General features: G+C 42.3%; 1 protein-coding gene across 2 annotated transcripts in view; it reads left to right on the forward strand.

The window, feature by feature from the left end:
- XRCC4 (X-ray repair cross complementing 4) overlaps nt 1–16,264 on the forward strand; it is a 534,234-nt gene extending 517,970 nt beyond the window's left edge. For both annotated transcript variants that reach the window (XM_069751236.1, XM_069751228.1), the window contains exon 8: nt 15,905–16,264. In XM_069751236.1, coding sequence (XP_069607337.1) covers nt 15,905–16,016 — 112 coding nt within the window. In that variant the 3' untranslated portion in view covers nt 16,017–16,264. The remainder of the gene's footprint in view (nt 1–15,904) is intronic.
- The last annotated feature ends 2,575 nt before the right edge of the window (nt 16,265–18,839 follow it).

Genomic DNA, 18,839 nt, shown 5'->3' on the forward strand with positions numbered 1-18,839 from the left:
TTTGCTATCCTCGCTCTGTCTAGAATATCGGGCCTCACTTTGCTGAATCTATTTCATTCCTACGTTTGTCTTTTCATCTTGCTAACAGTCATTATATGTGGGGGGCTGCCTATTCCTTTGGGGTATTTCTCTGAGGTAAGTCAGGCTTGTATTTCTATCTTCAGGCTAGTCAGCTCCTCAGGCAGTGCCGAGTTGCATAGGTAGTTGATAGGCGCAATCCACTGCTGCTTATAGTTGTGTGAGGATAGATCAGGTACTGCAGTCTACAGAGATTCCACGTCTCAGAGCTCGTCCTATTGTTTTTGGTTATTGCCAGATCTCTGTATGTGCGCTGATTACTGCACGCTGTGTTGCCTGATTGCCTGCCATAACAGTACAAGGAGCCCTCCAATGATTTCCAATAGAGGGAAAAAAGAAATCCTGACATCATTTTTTTTTCTTAGCTCTGTCTTCAGTCTTTTTTTTCCCCTAGACATTAGAGTGCTTCAGGACACAGCTGTGGACATGGATATTCAGGCTCTGTGCTCCTCAATGGATAATCTCGTTGTAAATGTACAAAAGATTCAAGATACTATTGATCAGAAATCGATGCTAGAACCAAGAATTCCGATTCCTGATTTGTTTTTTGGTGACAGAACTAAGTTCTTGAGCTTCAGAAATAATTGTAAGCTATTTTTGGCCTTGAAACCTCATTCTTCTGGTAATCCTATTCAACAGGTTTTGATTATTATTTCTTTTTTGCGCGGCGACCCACAGGACTGGGCGTTTTCTCTTGCACCAGGAGATTCTGCATTGAGTAATGTTGATGCATTTTTCCAGGCGCTGGGATTGCTTTACGATGAGCCTAATTCAGTGGATCAAGCTGAGAAAAATCTGCTGGCTTTATGCCAGGGTCAGGATGATGTAGAAGTATATTGTCAGAAATTTAGGAAATGGTCAGTACTCACTCTGTGGAATGAATCTGCACTAGCGGCTTTGTTCAGAAAGGGTCTCTCTGAAGCTCTTAAGGATGTAATGGTGGGATTTCCTATGCCTGCTGGTTTGAATGAGTCTATGTCCTTGGCCATTCAGATCGGTCGTCGCTTGCGCGAGCGTAAATCTGTGCACCATCTGGCGGTATTGTCTGAGAGTAAGCCTGAGCCTATGCAGTGCGACAGGACTATGACTAAAGTAGAACGGCACGAACACAGACGTCTGAACAGACTGTGTTTCTATTGTGGTGATTCTACTCATGCTATTTCTAATTGTCCTAAACGCACTAGGCGGTTCGATAGCTCTGCCGTTATTGGTACTGTACAGTCCAAATTCCTTTTGTCCATTACCTTAATGTGCTCTTTGTCATCATATTCTGTCATGGCGTTTGTGGATTCAGGCGCTGCCCTGAATCTGATGGATTTGGATTATGCTAAACGTTGTGGATTTTTCTTGGAGCCTTTGCGGTGTCCTATTCCGTTGAGAGGAATTGATGCTACACCTTTGGCCAAGAATAAGCCTCAGTACTGGGCCCAGCTGACCATGTGCATGGCTCCTGCACATCAGGAAGTTATTCGCTTTTTGGTACTGCATAATTTGCATGATGTGGTCGTGTTGGGGTTGCCATGGCTACAAACCCATAATCCAGTATTGGATTGGAACTCTATGTCGGTAACCAGCTGGGGTTGTCAGGGAGTACATGGTGATGTTCCATTTTTGTCTATTTCGTCATCCATTCCTTCTGACATCCCAGAGTTCTTGTCGGACTTTCAGGATGTATTTGAAGAGTCCAAGTCTGATGCCCTACCTCCGCATAGGAATTGTGATTGTGCTATCGATTTGATTCCTGGTAGTAAATTCCCTAAGGGTCGTTTATTTAATTTGTCCGTACCTGAACACACCGCTATGCGCAGTTATGTGAAGGAGTCCCTGGAGAAGGGACATATTCGCCCATCGTCGTCACCATTGGGAGCAGGGTTCTTTTTTGTAGCCAAGAAGGATGGTTCGCTAAGACCGTGTATTGATTACCGCCTTCTTAATAAGATCACTGTTAAGTTTCAGTATCCCTTGCCATTGATTTCTGACTTGTTTGCTCGGATTAAGGGGGCTAGTTGGTTTACTAAGATTGATCTTCGTGGTGCGTATAATCTGGTGAGAATCAGGCAGGGAGATGAATGGAAAACGGCATTTAATACGCCCGAGGGTCATTTTGAGTATCTGGTGATGCCGTTCGGACTTGCCAATGCTCCATCTGTTTTTCAGTCTTTTATGCATGACATTTTCCGTGAGTATCTGGATAAATTCTTGATTGTTTACTTGGATGACATTTTGATCTTCTCAGATGATTGGGAGTCTCATGTGAAGCAAGTCAGAATGGTTTTCCAGGTACTGCGTGCTAATTCCTTGTTCGTGAAGGGATCAAAGTGTCTCTTCGGTGTGCAGAAAGTTTCATTTTTGGGGTTCATCTTTTCCCCTTCTACTATCGAGATGGATCCGGTTAAGGTTCAGGCCATCCAGGATTGGACTCAGCCGACATCTCTAAAAAGTCTGCAGAAATTCCTGGGCTTTGCTAATTTTTATCGTCGCTTCATCTGTAATTTTTCTAGCATTGCCAGACCATTGACCGATTTGACCAAGAAGGGTGCTGATTTGGTTAATTGGTCTTCTGCTGCCGTGGAAGCTTTTCAGGAGTTGAAGCGTCGTTTTTGCTGTGCCCCTGTGTTGTGTCAACCTGATGTTTCTCTTCCGTTCCAGGTCGAGGTTGATGCTTCTGAGATTGGTGCAGGGGCGGTTTTGTCACAGAGAGGTTCTGGTTGCTCAGTGTTCAAACCATGTGCTTTCTTTTCCAGGAAATTTTCTGCTGCTGAGCGTAATTATGATGTGGGCAACCGAGAGTTGCTGGCCATGAAGTGGGCATTCGAGGAGTGGCGTCATTGGCTTGAGGGTGCTAAGCATCGCGTGGTGGTTTTGACTGATCATAAGAACCTTACTTATCTTGAGTCTGCCAAGCGCTTGAATCCTAGACAGGCCCGTTGGTCGTTATTTTTTGCTCGTTTTGATTTTGTGATTTCATACCTTCCGGGCTCTAAAAATGTGAAGGCGGATGCTCTGTCTAGGAGTTTTGTGCCCGACTCTCCGGGGTTATCTGAGCCGGCGAGTATCCTCAAGGAAGGAGTCATTGTGTCTGCCATCTCCCCTGATTTGCGGAGAGTGTTGCAGAAATTTCAGGCTAATAAACCTGATCGTTGTCCGGCCGAGAAACTGTTCGTCCCTGATAGGTGGACTAGTAAAGTTATCTCTGAACTTCATTGTTCGGTGCTGGCCGGTCATCCAGGAATCTTTGGTACCAGGGAGTTGGTTGCTAGATCCTTCTGGTGGCCATCTCTGTCACGGGATGTGCGTGCTTTTGTGCAGTCCTGTGGAATTTGTGCTAGGGCTAAGCCCTGCTGTTCACGTGCCAGTGGGTTGCTTTTGCCCTTGCCGGTCCCGAAGAGGCCTTGGACACATATTTCGATGGATTTCATTTCTGACCTTCCCGTTTCTCAAAAAATGTCGGTCATTTGGGTGGTCTGTGATCGCTTTTCTAAAATGGTCCATCTGGTGCCCTTGGTTAAATTGCATTCCTCCTCTGATTTGGTGCCTTTGTTCTTCCAGCATGTGGTTCGTTTACATGGCATTCCTGAGAATATTGTTTCTGACAGAGGTTCCCAGTTTGTCTCGAGGTTCTGGCGAGCCTTTTGTGGTAGGATGGGCATTGACCTATCTTTTTCCTCGGCCTTCCATCCTCAGACTAATGGCCAGACCGAACGAACCAATCAGACCTTGGAAACATATCTGAGATGTTTTGTTTCTGCAGACCAGGATGATTGGGTGTCCTTTTTGCCGTTGGCTGAGTTCGCCCTTAATAATCGGGCCAGCTCGGCTACCTTGGTCTCTCCATTTTTCTGCAATTCTGGGTTCCATCCTCGTTTCTCTTCAGGACAGGTTGAGTCTTCGGACTGTCCTGGTGTGGATTCTGTGGTGGACAGGTTGCAGCAGATCTGGACTCAGGTAGTGGACAATTTGACCTTGTCCCAGGAGAAGGCTCAGCTTTTCGCTAATCGCAGACGCCGTGTGGGACCCCGACTTCGTGTTGGGGATCTGGTTTGGTTATCTTCTCGTCATATTCCTATGAAGGTTTCCTCTCCTAAATTTAAACCTCGTTTTATTGGTCCGTATAGGATTTCTGAGATTCTCAATCCGGTGTCTTTTCGTCTGACCCTCCCAGACTCCTTTTCCATACATAATGTATTCCATAGGTCGTTGTTGAGGAGATACGTGGCACCTATGGTTCCATCTGTGGAGCCTCCTGCCCCTGTTTTGGTGGAGGGGGAATTGGAGTATATTGTGGAGAAGATTTTGGATTCTCGTGTCTCTAGACGGAAACTCCAGTATCTGGTCAAATGGAAGGGTTATGCTCAGGAAGATAATTCCTGGGTTTTTGCCTCTGATGTCCATGCCCCAGATCTTGTTCGTGCCTTTCATGTGGCTCATCCTGGTCGGCCTGGGGGTTCTGGTGAGGGTTCGGTGACCCCTCCTCAAGGGGGGGTACTGTTGTGAATTCTGTGGCTGAGTTCACTTCTGTGGTCACAAGTGGTATTGCAGTCTCTGGGCTTCCTCCCTCAGGTGTTTTGGTGAGCTCGTTGGCTGCCTTGCTATTTAGCTCCACCTGAGTCTGTCTTCCTTGCTCCTTGTCAATGTTCCAGTGTTGGATCTGAGCTACTGCATCTTTCCTTGGGCCTGCTGCTCTGCTAGATAAGTGCTTCTAGTTTGTTTTCTGTTTTTTCTGTCCAGCTTGCTATTAACTTTTGCTGGAAGCTCTGAGAAGCAAAGGGGTGCACCGCCGTGCTGTTAGTTCGGCACGGTGGGTCTTTTTGCCCCTTTGCGTGGTTTTCGTTTTAGGGTTTTTTGTAGACTGCATAGTTCTCTTTGCTATCCTCGCTCTGTCTAGAATATCGGGCCTCACTTTGCTGAATCTATTTCATTCCTACGTTTGTCTTTTCATCTTGCTAACAGTCATTATATGTGGGGGGCTGCCTATTCCTTTGGGGTATTTCTCTGAGGTAAGTCAGGCTTGTATTTCTATCTTCAGGCTAGTCAGCTCCTCAGGCAGTGCCGAGTTGCATAGGTAGTTGATAGGCGCAATCCACTGCTGCTTATAGTTGTGTGAGGATAGATCAGGTACTGCAGTCTACAGAGATTCCACGTCTCAGAGCTCGTCCTATTGTTTTTGGTTATTGCCAGATCTCTGTATGTGCGCTGATTACTGCACGCTGTGTTGCCTGATTGCCTGCCATAACAACAAGCTAAGCCATTATTCAAGGTTCTGCAAGTTTGGCAGCTCTTGGATAAACTGAAGTTTATGTCATTCAACATGACCAGTAGTAACACTAGTACAAAGGCTGGTGTGTCCATCCTCTTGCAACAGAAACTACAGAAATAACTAGTGAATTTGCCGTGTAGGCACCACATTCACACGCTAATTATTGCAAGTGTATTTGATAAATTGTGGCTGGCAGCAGCAGGTCCAAATATAAACGTGTTCGAGAGATTTTTGGCTGCCTGGAATTAACTGGATAGAACCGACTTTACAGCTGCTATGGAAGACACAGTTTCAAATGAGCTAGGCCCACTTAAAGGGAACCTGTCACCCCCTCTGGCGTTTTTAACTAAAAGAGCCACCTTGTGCAACACTAAGGCTGCATTCTGTCAAGGTGGCAGTTTTTATAATTTTTGCGCATACCTTTAGTCTGTCCAGGGGGCATGTCTTCACATCTTTTCCCCTGGACACGACCGCCTCCCAGCCAGCAGTCAGCCCCTCCGTGTGCCTGGCACCACCTCCTCTATCTTCAGTAACGTATCCGGCACCTGCGCTGTGCTTTTCTTTTTTGGGGCATGCGCTGTTTGCACTGCCCTTCGGCGCACATCATCTGATGGAATTCATCATGCCCGAGATCCCACCCCGCAGTGTAAATAAATCGGACCACACTGCGGGGCGGGATCTCGGGCCTCGGGTATACGCAGGCGCAAGATGAATTCCATCAGATGATGTGAGTCGAAGGGCAGCGCAAACAGCGTGTGCCCGAAAAAGAAAAGTACGGCGCAGGTGCCGGGTACGTTACTGAAGATAGAGGAGGCGGCGCCAGGCACACCGAGGGGCTGACTGATGGCTGGGAGGCGGTTGTGTCCGGGGGAAAAGACGTGCCCCCAGACAGACTAAAGGTATGGCGCCAAAATTATAAAAATTAATATTGCTGCGTTGGAAGCTAGCACAAAAAGAAGAGCCACCTTGACAGAATGCAGCCTTAGTGCTGCCTGCACAATGTGGCTCTTTTAGTTAAAAACGACAGAGGGGGGTGACAGGTTCCCTTTAAGGAGAGTCTAGTTGAATTTTGCACTAACCAGCTTGCACAATGCCATCCAAGAGATGATTACAAGGAATTGATAACACTGGCACTCCTGTTCCTTGGTTCACCGGCAAATCCAGACGTACATATCAATACTCCAGACGCATACCATCGGGCCCAATGGATGGCCAAAGTGATATAGGCACTGAAGATCAATATTACAATATTGTAATGCGATGAAATTTTGTGTATGTTACAATCACTCCAAAAGGAATTATTCCCATGGGTGAGACATAAAAATTTGCACAAAACATTTTTGACTGTCGCTCTATTATACATTCTTCATCACGGAAATTGCAACACCCTGAAGGAAAAGTCATGAAATTATGAAAATCACAGGATGCATAGACATGTTAATGATGTGCAAATGATGAAAAATGGAAATAAATGTTCAAATTATCTTGATTTATTTAGTATAGCCATACATAGAAATAACCACACTTACACACACACACACTTGGCTGTATTCAGTGAAATTATTAATAGCCCCCGAGGAAGCCCACGCGAAACGCGCGTCGGGGCTGCATTAAGGACAGACACTGGCAGAGACTTTATGGGTAAGGCCTGCATTTCTCTATAGTAGGTTCATTTTGATACACATATATTTATTTATATATATTTACCAGGGATTCAAGCTCAAAACCAGGGATTCAAGCTTGAGGAGGCTAATTTGCATATTCCAGGTGCCTTCTGGGAAAAGCGAAGTCTCCCTAAGCTAGAAGATCGTTGGGTACAGCCGGGACCAGCTGCTTGGAAAGCATCGCTAAACCAGGGATTCAAGCTTGAGGAGGCTAATTTGCATATTCCAGGTGCCTTCTGGGAAAAGCGAAGTCTCCCTAAGCTAGGAGATCGTTGGGTACAGCCAGGACCAGCTGCTTGGAAAGCATCGCCAAACCAGGGATTCAAGCTTGAGGAGGCTAATTTGCATATTCCAGGTGCCTTCTGGGAAAAGCGAAGTCTCCTTAAGCTAGAAGATCGTTGGGTACACCCGGGACCAGCTGCTTGGAAAGCATCGCCAAACCTGTAGGGTATTATTGCAAGAGAGCTTGGCTGAGTAGATTACACAAGAAGGAAAACACACAGCAAGTCAGCAGGATCTAGGAGCAACATGGCAGATGTGACAACCTACATGGTGAGCTGCAGCATGTGCTACATGTTCACAGACCGACCAGAAGAAGAATCAAATTTCACCTGTCAGAAGTGTAGACTAGTGGCCCTTTTAGAAGAAAAGGTGCGGGGTCTGGAAGAAAGAATAGCAACTTTGAAACTCATCAAAGAGAATGAAGACTTTCTAGACAGAACAGAAGCATCTCTACTGGTCACAGAAGGTGAAAAAAGTGTCAGAGAACCTCCAAAAGCAGATGAGTGGAAGCATGTGACCAAAAGAAGCAAGAATACCATGGAGAAATCACCAACCACACAACTGAAGAACCGATATCAAATCTTTGTAGAGGATGAAGATGGCACACCTAAGGATGAAGCAATACCAGCAAGCAAAAAAGAAAAGGGCACACAGCAACAAGTGACAGCAAAAAGTACAGCCAAGAAGCAACGAAGAGTGGTGGTGGTGGGAGACTCACTACTGAGAGGCACAGAAGCAGCCATCTGCAGACCGGACATAACTGCAAGAGAAGTATGCTGCCTTCCAGGTGCGATGATCAAGGATGTGACCGATAGGATACCAAAGCTCTTCAGCTCCAAGGACGTCCACCCATTTCTTCTGATACATGTTGGCACCAATGACACGGCAAGGAAAGACCTACCGACAATCTGCAAAGACTTTGAAGAGTTGGGGAAGAAAGTGAAGGGACTGGATGCACAGGTAGTTTTTTCTTCTATCCTTCCAGTAGACGGGCATGGCACCAGGAGATGGAACAGGATCCTTGATGCAAACAACTGGCTAAGACGATGGTGCAGACAACAAGGATTCGGATTCCTGGACCACGGTGTGAATTACTGGTACGATGGACTCCTCGCCAGAGATGGACTACACCTCAACAAACCTGGGAAACACACATTCGCCAGAAGACTCACTACACTCATCAGGAGGGCGTTAAACTAGAAGAAGATGGGACGGGAAGAAAATCATTAGACTTGAACAAAGAAGACCCAGGAAAACATACTCAGATGGGAGGTAAGAACATTTCTAAAACAATCCACAGCGAGGAGATTGGAACAAAACAAAATCCTCTAAACTGCATGCTCGCAAACGCCAGAAGCCTGACAAACAAGATGGAAGAACTAGAAGCAGAAATATCTACAGGTAACTTTGACATAGTGGGAATAACCGAGACATGGTTAGATGAAAGCTATGACTGGGCAGTTAACTTACAGGGTTACAGTCTGTTTAGAAAGGATCGTAAAAATCGGAGAGGAGGAGGGGTTTGTCTCTATGTAAAGTCTTATCTAAAGTCCACTTTAAGGGAGGATATTAGCGAAGGAAATGAGGATGTCGAGTCCATATGGGTCGAAATTCATGGAGGGAAAAATGGTAACAAAATTCTCATTGGGGTCTGTTACAAACCCCCAAATATAACAGAAACCATGGAAAGTCTACTTCTAAAGCAGATAGATGAAGCTGCAACCCATAATGAGGTCCTGGTTATGGGGGACTTTAACTACCCGGATATTAACTGGGAAACAGAAACTTGTGAAACCCATAAAGGCAACAGGTTTCTGCTAATAACCAAGAAAAATTATCTTTCACAATTGGTGCAGAATCCAACCAGAGGAGCAGCACTTTTAGACCTAATACTATCTAATAGACCTGACAGAATAACAAATCTGCAGGTGGTCGGGCATCTAGGAAATAGCGACCACAATATTGTACAGTTTCACCTGTCTTTCACTAGGGGGACTTGTCAGGGAGTCACAAAAATACTGAACTTTAGGAAGGCAAAGTTTGACCAGCTTAGAGATGCCCTTAATCTGGTAGACTGGGACAATATCCTCAGAAATAAGAATACAGATAATAAATGGGAAATGTTTAAGAACATCCTAAATAGGCAGTGTAAGCGGTTTATACCTTGTGGGAATAAAAGAACTAGAAATAGGAAAAACCCAATGTGGCTAAACAAAGAAGTAAGACAGGCAATTAACAGTAAAAAGAAAGCATTTGCACTACTAAAGCAGGATGGCACCATTGAAGCTCTAAAAAACTATAGGGAGAAAAATACTTTATCTAAAAAACTAATTAAAGCTGCCAAAAAGGAAACAGAGAAGCACATTGCTAAGGAGAGTAAAACTAATCCCAAACTGTTCTTCAACTATATCAATAGTAAAAGAATAAAAACTGAAAATGTAGGCCCCTTAAAAAATAGTGAGGAAAGAATGGTTGTAGATGACGAGGAAAAAGCTAACATATTAAACACCTTCTTCTCCACGGTATTCACGGTGGAAAATGAAATGCTAGGTGAAATCCCAAGAAACAATGAAAACCCTATATTAAGTGTCACCAATCTAACCCAAGAAGAGGTGCGAAATCGGCTAAATAAGATTAAAATAGATAAATCTCCGGGTCCGGATGGCATACACCCACGAGTACTAAGGGAACTAAGTAATGTAATAGATAAACCATTATTTCTTATTTTTAGGGACTCTATAGCGACAGGATCTGTTCCGCAGGACTGGCGCATAGCAAATGTGGTGCCAATATTCAAAAAGGGCTCTAAAAGTGAACCTGGAAATTATAGGCCAGTAAGTCTAACCTCTATTGTTGGTAAAATATTTGAAGGGTTTCTGAGGGATGTTATTCTGGATTATCTCAATGAGAATTACTGTTTAACTCCATATCAGCATGGGTTTATGAGAAATCACTCCTGTCAAACCAATCTAATCAGTTTTTATGAAGAGGTAAGCTATAGGCTGGACCACGGTGAGTCATTGGACGTGGTATATCTCGATTTTTCCAAAGCGTTTGATACCGTGCCGCACAAGAGGTTGGTACACAAAATGAGAATGCTTGGTCTGGGGGAAATTGTGTGTAAATGGGTTAGTAACTGGCTTAGTGATAGAAAGCAGAGGGTGGTTATAAATGGTATAGTCTCTAACTGGGTCGCTGTGACCAGTGGGGTACCGCAGGGGTCGGTATTGGGACCTGTTCTCTTCAACATATTCATTAATGATCTGGTAGAAGGTTTACACAGTAAAATATCGATATTTGCAGATGATACAAAACTATGTAAAGCAGTTAATACAAGAGAAGATAGTATTCTGCTACAGATGGATCTGGATAAGTTGGAAACTTGGGCTGAAAGGTGGCAGATGAGGTTTAACAATGATAAATGTAAGGTTATACACATGGGAAGAAGGAATCAATATCACCATTACACACTGAATGGGAAACCACTGGGTAAATCTGACAGGGAGAAGGACTTGGGGATCCTAGTTAATGATAAACTTACCTGGAGCAGCCAGTGCCAGGCAGCAGCTGCCAAGGCAAACAGGATCATGGGGTGCATTAAAAGAGGTCTGGATACACATGATGAGAGCATTATACTGCCTCTGTACAAATCCCTAGTTAGACCGCACATGGAGTACTGTGTCCAGTTTTGGGCACCGGTGCTCATGAAGGATATAATGGAACTAGAGAGAGTACAAAGGAGGGCAACAAAATTAATAAAGGGGATGGGAGAACTACAATACCCAGATAGATTAGCGAAATTAGGATTATTTAGTCTAGAAAAAAGACGACTGAGGGGCGATCTAATAACCATGTATAAGTATATAAGGGGACAATACAAATATCTCGCTGAGGATCTGTTTATACCAAGGAAGGTGACGGGCACAAGGGGGCATTCTTTGCGTCTGGAGGAGAGAAGGTTTTTCCACCAACATAGAAGAGGACTCTTTACTGTTAGGGCAGTGAGAATCTGGAATTGCTTGCCTGAGGAGGTGGTGATGGCGAACTCAGTCGAGGGGTTCAAGAGAGGCCTGGATGTCTTCCTGGAGCAGAACAATATTGTATCATACAATTATTAGGTTCTGTAGAAGGACGTAGATCTGGGGATTTATTATGATGGAATATAGGCTGAACTGGATGGACAAATGTCTTTTTTCGGCCTTACTAACTATGTTACTATGTTACTATGTATATTAGCACTTTAAAAACACCTCTATTGGGAATATAGAGTTCATTATCCCCTGCTCCTGTTACCTGCACTATGCATCTTTCAAAATAGATTTCATCAGTATAGGTTTGCAGGGTGAGTTTATATATATATATATATATATATATATATATATATATATATATATATATATATATATATATATATTATATGCAGGCTAATCCATTTCTGCTACTTTTAGTGCTGTTTGTCCTTCACATATGAGTTCTGGATGTACTTTGTCTTTTTTAGTCTGTCTACCCTTGTATTTGTATATTTAGAAAATAAAATGTTTTGTACATTCTACTCACATGAGTTTTTGGATTGTTTGCTCTGTGAGTTATCCGTAGGATCTAAGTTATTAATAGTTGTCTGAGGAATACACACTTGGCTGTATTCATTGAAGGTATTAATAGTTGTCTGAGGAATGTTCTGCCACGCTGAATGCATTTGGGCATGCAAATAATCAAGATCCACTTCTGGCAGCTCTCTTTGAAATTGTAAACTGATGGCGTCCCAGATATGGTCGATGGGAAGCAAGTTTATAGATCCTGCAGGCCATAGTAGCACATAGGCCACACAGACTGCTCACAGTGGTACGAGCAACATGCGGCCTGGTGTTATCAAATTGAAAACGGCTACTGGAACACTTTGGAAGAAAGGCCGTACCATTTGCCCCAGTTGTTGTCTTGGATACAGTTATAGCCAGAAATTGGTCTGGAGACGATGTAGGCAACGCCATGAAGAGGCCTTCACAGGGAGCTGTTTTTCTTCATGATAATGCCAAGCAGCATGTTGCTGACGCTACTATGAGCATCCTGCATAGCCTAAACGTGTTACCACATCCTGCAGCATCTTCAGACTTGTCGTAGATGTGGGACCTTATTCAGCAGCAATTACAAATTGAGTTGCCAGCAGCGGATCTTGAAGATTTCCCTGCCCAAGTGCATTTATTGTGGCTGAACATTAAATAACCTTATTGATAACAGCTAAGGTGTGTAAGTGTGAGGATTTCTAGGTGATGGGCTCATAATTAAATCAACTCATCATCTTTCCTCCATCTCATAGATCTTCCTTACCTGACCTATCTATCGCAATTAACGACATCACTCTTTCCCCCGTACCGAAATTCCCCTGCCTCAGAGTAACCATTGACTCTGCCCTGTCCTTCAAACCGCACATCTAAGCTGTTTCCACCTCCTGTCCCCTCCAGCTCAAAATATCTCCAGAATCCATCCTTCTCCTCAACTGTCAATCTACTAAAATGCTTGTGCATGCCATCATCATCTCCCGCTTGGACTACTGCAGCATCCTTTTCTGTGGCCTCCCTGCTAACACCCTTGCACCTCTCCAGTCCATCCTTAACTCTGCTGCCCAACTAATTCATCTCTCTCCTCGCTACTCCTCCGCTTCCTCCCTCTGCAAATCTCTTCACTGGCTCCCACTCCCTCAGCGTATCCAGTTCAAATTACTAATACTGACCTACAAAGCCATCCAAAACCTGTCTCCTCCATATATCTCTGAACTAATCTCCTGATATCTTCCCTCACGTAATCTCCAGTCCTCCCAAGACCTCCTTCTCACCTCCACACTTACTCGCTCCTCACCCAACCGCCTCCAAGACTTCTCCTGAATATCTCCCATCCTCTGGAATTCTTTGCCCCAACAAGTCCGACTATCAACCACTTTTGGATCCTTCAGACAGTACCTGAAAACCCACCTCTTCAGGAAAGCCTACAGCCTGCACTGACCCCGCTGCCTCCTCACCACTACCGGAGCCACCGCCTCACCAACACCAGAGCTGCTGCAACCCTCAACCTACTGTCGCCTTTCCCATAATCCTGTAGAATGTAAACCCGCAATGGCAGGGTCATCTACCCTCTGTATCAGTCTGTGATTGTTAGTTTTCTTACTGTGATATCTGTAATTTGTATGTAACCCCTTCTCATGTACAGCACCATGGAATCAATGGTGCTATATAAATAATAATAATAATAATTGAAACTGAATAGATTAAGATGTTTTGAAAAACTTGTTTCCATTTTTTCATCATTTGCATGTCATTTATATGTCTGTCTATCCTGCTATTATCATAAATCCACAACTTTTTTCTTCTTGGTGTTGCTAATCCAGTGTTGACGAGTGCAAATTACATTTTTAAATCTTAAAAATGGAATAGCTGTAATATATTTGTAGTTTTGTTCAGCTGAAGGCCGAATTGATGGTTGTGAACAAAAACACATTTTGACATTATTATGGATGAGGTCAGTGGTGTAAGTATAGTACGAAAAGACAGCTTGATGTGAAAATCGGGAAGTTCTTCCATTCAGCTCTGTAACAGGGACATTACATGCATATATCAATACTAACATCCTAGCTGCCACTATTCAGACAAGTAAGGATGTGAACGATGATATAGGGCCACATTATGCTTCTATAACTGACTACAACACATATGATCTACAATACAGGCAGGGACTATCAGCTGGGCACTGGGACACAGGAGCCTCAGGCATTGGGCTTCAGAGCCTTTTATCAAACATTGATGTAAGATCTACTTTAAGACTTTATTCCAGGTGTCACATGATACAAGCCTAAGGGAAAATGCCCTGGCCCCCCCACAAATAATAGTGTTGACTAATACCAGTGTCATCATACTCTAAGCCTTGACGTAATTTTCTGTTTTATTGGGTGCAATTGTTGAACGCCATTAATATGTTCAGCTGGAAGGAACGGTCTGCATTTGTGTTTCAGGAGATATGTCTAAACATATACTTACAGCAGCCAGATTTCCTTCTTATTTTGGTAAGCCCCTTGTCTCCAAGAGATAGATTTCAGCCCGCTTCCAGAAACAAGTTCCAAATTGGCCAAGGAAAAGATTAAAAGCAGATTAGAAGTATACAAGTGCCAAAACCTATTTGAGCTTTTAAGTGCTCTGTGATTTATCATTTTTATTTTATCTTCTAGTATCGGCATATAGTGCCGCTAGCTAACTCCATCACCTTCCTCTAGGAATGACTTGTTGGGAGTTACGGTATATTATTTCATACACAATTTTATTCCTTAGTTATTTAGAGAATATATTCACCTCCAGTTATCCTCTCTCTATTTGCGATGTGTTTTTGGTTTTGTAAAACTCTTTTATGGTATATTCTATATGTTTTCTATAGTTATTGTACTGTACTATCCATATAGTAACTTTATATGGCTAAGTTTACTGTGACTATGAATTTTTTCCCCAGTGTAGTAATTTAATTTTTTCATTATTATTTTTATGTTTGTATTATACTACTGGTATTCAGGTGAGCATAATATTATATACAGAAAAAAAAATCAGAACTTATACTGTAGATTTCAGGCGACTTGACCTTAGAATATTTCTATTTTTGTAATGTGTAAGCAATAACTGTCTTCTAACTATACCGCATTAACCAGAAGAAATATTTAGTGGAACTGCAATGAAATAACTGCATCAACCTTGGTAGACCAAGCTAGAAAACATTAGCAGTTCAATAATTTTTTTTTTACTAATTCAGTATGTACTTAAATTCAGCATCTGATCATTCAAAAATGCGGATAGACCAGCACCACCTCCTATCGCAAACTTGCGCAATAATCTGAAACCTGAACTTCTGATACTCTAGCTTTGGTTTTCAGGGCTGTGCAGTCGGGAAGACAAAATTCTAAGTTCCCAATTTTTACTTACTCTGACTCTTTCATAAATGGTCAATGCTGAATAATAGCAAATGTTATTCACAGACATTTTTAACTAAGGACCATGGAGCAACGTGAAGTAAAGGCCAGGTTCACAGACACATATTTTTAATATATGCCAATTGCAATGCCCAGGCTGTCTGCGGTTTTCCCAACCCGAACTTACACTTCACATTTGTCTATTAGGCTGTAACTTTGGTTCCGGGGACTAGCGGTCATAAGGACCGTGAAATACACTGGCGTGAACCCTACAAATTTTTTTTAGAATACCGGAGTGTATGGGTGAAATATGCCACTGTACACCCATACAGTGGGACGTCACAGTTATATGTTGGGTAACGCTCTTGAAATTTACATCTGATAGAAGACTCAGACATTCGAACAAAGCCCTAAACTGTTTTGTCTTTATGCATCTGAGATATGTGTATTTCTATAATGCCATTACATACAGTAGTTGTATATTTATGCATTCAAATCTGTTTTATACCTGTTTTATAAATGCAAAGCATCACAGAAAATAAAATCTATCCCATTTTTGTCGGATTAAAGGAATTATACTAGATGTATATATGTACATCACACAACGTACACCTCGTGTTTTCGATGATAGGTTTTGTTCTTGATTTATAGTCTAACAGTTCTTCCTATTCATTGTTCTTGCAGATGTAAACCAGGCTCTTCAAAGGCAACTGGCAAGAATCCTTCATCAGTAAATCCTCCTTTACCAACATCAAAAAGCTCTCCAGATCCCGATGACCTTTTCAGTGACTTTTAGCTAAAACTCTAATCCACTTCTGCTTAAACAAACAGATCAGGAGCAATTATGGCGTGATAAATGTATATTGTTCCTACAAATGTAGCACTTGTTCCGCAGAGCGGCTGAGTGCTAGTAGAAGTACAGTAATCTTCAGAGTATTTTCAGCTATACAAGATATTTTTCTTGCTTCCATATTAATGATTTTCTTACTATCTGAAATATGACTTTTATAAACAGAAAAAATTAAATAAATAGGTTTACAATTATTGTGTTTGTCCACTTTTTGTTAGTTTCTCAGATATTCTAAAATTTCAGAGCCACAAAATCAAAAAAAGATTTTGCTGACTTCTGAGAAAATGTTTCTTTTTGGCTAATGGAACATTGTGACTTTAGAACCTTCATTCTTCCTTGAATGATTCTGGTTTTGGTAATGATATATATATATATATATATATATATATATATATATATATACAGTTAGGGCCAGAAATATTTGGACAGTGACACAATTTTCGCGAGTCGGGCTCTGCATGCCACCACATTCGATTTGAAATGAAACCTCTACAACAGAATTCAAGTGCAGATTGTAACGTAACATTTTAGGAGGTCAAAAGTAATTGGACATATAAACATAACCCAAACAAAATATTTTTATTTTCAATATTTTGTTGCAAATCCTTTGGAGGCAATCACTGCCTTAAGTCTGGAGCCCATGGACATCACCAAACGCTGGGTTTCCTCCTTCTTAATGCTTTGCCAGGCCTTTACAGCCGCAGCCTTTAGGTCTTGCTTGTTTGTGGGTCTTTCCGTCTTAAGTCTGGATTTGAGCAAGTGAAATGCATGCTCAATTGGGTTTAGATCTGGAGATTGACTTGGCCATTGCAGAATGTTCCACTTTTTGGCACTCATGAACTCCTGGGTAGCTTTGGCTGTATGCTTGGGGTCATTGTCCATCTGTACTATGAAGCGCCGTCCAATCAACTTTGCAGCATTTGGCTGAATCTGGGCTGAAAGTATATCCCGGTACACTTCAGAATTCATCCGGCTACTCTTGTCTGCTCTTATGTCATCAATAAACACAAGTGACCCAGTGCCATTGAAAGCCATGCATGCCCATGCCATCACGTTGCCTCCACCATGTTTTACAGAGGATGTGGTGTGCCTTGGATCATGTGCCGTTCCCTTTCTTCTCCAAACTTTTTTCTTCCCATCATTCTGGTACAGGTTGATCTTTGTCTCATCTGTCCATAGAATACTTTTCCAGAACTGAGCTGGCTTCTTGAGGTGTTTTTCTGCAAATTTAACTCTGGCCTGTCTATTTTTGGTATGGATGAATGGTTTGCATCTAGATGTGAACCCTTTGTATTTACTGTCATGGAGTCTTCTCTTTACTGTTGACTTAGAGACAGATACACCTACTTCACTGAGAGTGTTCTGGACTTCAGTTGATGTTGTGAACGGGTTCTTCTTCACCAAATTAAGTATGCGGCGATCATCCACCACTGTTGTCATCCGTGGACGCCCAGGCCTTTTTGAGTTCCCAAGCTCACCAGTCAATTCCTTTTTTCTCAGAATGTACCCAACTGTTGATTTTGCTACTCCAAGCATGTCTGCTATCTCTCTGATGGATTTTTTCTTTTTTTTCAGCCTCAGGATGTTCTGCTTCACCTCAATTGAGAGTTCCTTTGACCGCATGTTGTCTGCTCACAGCAACAGCTTCCAAATGCAAAACCACACACCTGGAATCCACCCCTGACCTTTTAACTACTTCATTGATTACAGGTTAACGAGGGAGACGCCTTCAGAGTTAATTGCAGCCCTTAGAGTCCATTGTCCAATTACTTTTGGTCCCTTGAAAAAGAGGACGCTATGCATTACAGAGCTATGATTCCTAAACCATTTCTCCGATTTGGATGTGGAAACTATCATATTGCAGCTGGGAGTGTGCACTTTCAGCCCATATTATATATATAATTGTATTTCTGAACATGTTTTTGTAAACAGCTAAAATAACAAAACTTGTGTCACTGTCCAAATATTTCTGGCCCTTACTGTATATATATATATATATATATATATATATATATATATATATATATATATATATATAGTTATATTCTGTAGTGAGTGCAGTTTGTTACCACTGGTCTACATTCATGGCAAAGTACCGACATGATACAGCTTTAAGGCTTGTTGGATCAGACATAAAAGTTATGGTAGTGTTCCAGGAATCTTTTCTGAATGAAAGTGATCATTTACTATTTCTGGGAGTTACAATTCCCATTAATGTCTTAAGTTTCATAAAATCATTTATTCACTGTTGCACACGTGCTATAATGGGTAGAGGACTGTGGAAGCAATACCCCAAATGTTAAAGTAATTCTTAGTGTTATGATGTAATTATGGCTGGGTAAATATCGCTCTCCATAAAAATAAAACTTTTGGTCTTTTTGTGCCAGAACATCCTGATTGTACTGGTTTTCTATTTTTTCTCCCTGTGGTTTCCTGACATTGTCCAAAAGTAATAGTGGTAACTGACTTGGCCTCAGATTAGTGTTTATTAGCACTTGAGTGCCTGTGGTCAGAAGAATAAACTGTAAGCTTCACTCGGCAGGGGGCGGTATCAGTGACTACACATATGCTGGATGTACAATGCATTGTGCCTGTGTAAATAGAAGTTTGCTTTGTTTTCGTTTGTTCTATAAAGGTTTCCTTTCATACTTGTCTTCATATCATTGACATTTTGGATCTACCACTAAGTTGATATGTACTCTTTATAAAGTCCTCCAAGTCCTTTAGAAAGCCTCCAACAGACATCTTGGGGAGAACAAAGCAATCGAC

This window comes from Ranitomeya imitator, chromosome 1 (genome assembly GCF_032444005.1).
Source record: "Ranitomeya imitator isolate aRanImi1 chromosome 1, aRanImi1.pri, whole genome shotgun sequence".
NCBI lineage: Eukaryota > Metazoa > Chordata > Amphibia > Anura > Dendrobatidae > Ranitomeya > Ranitomeya imitator.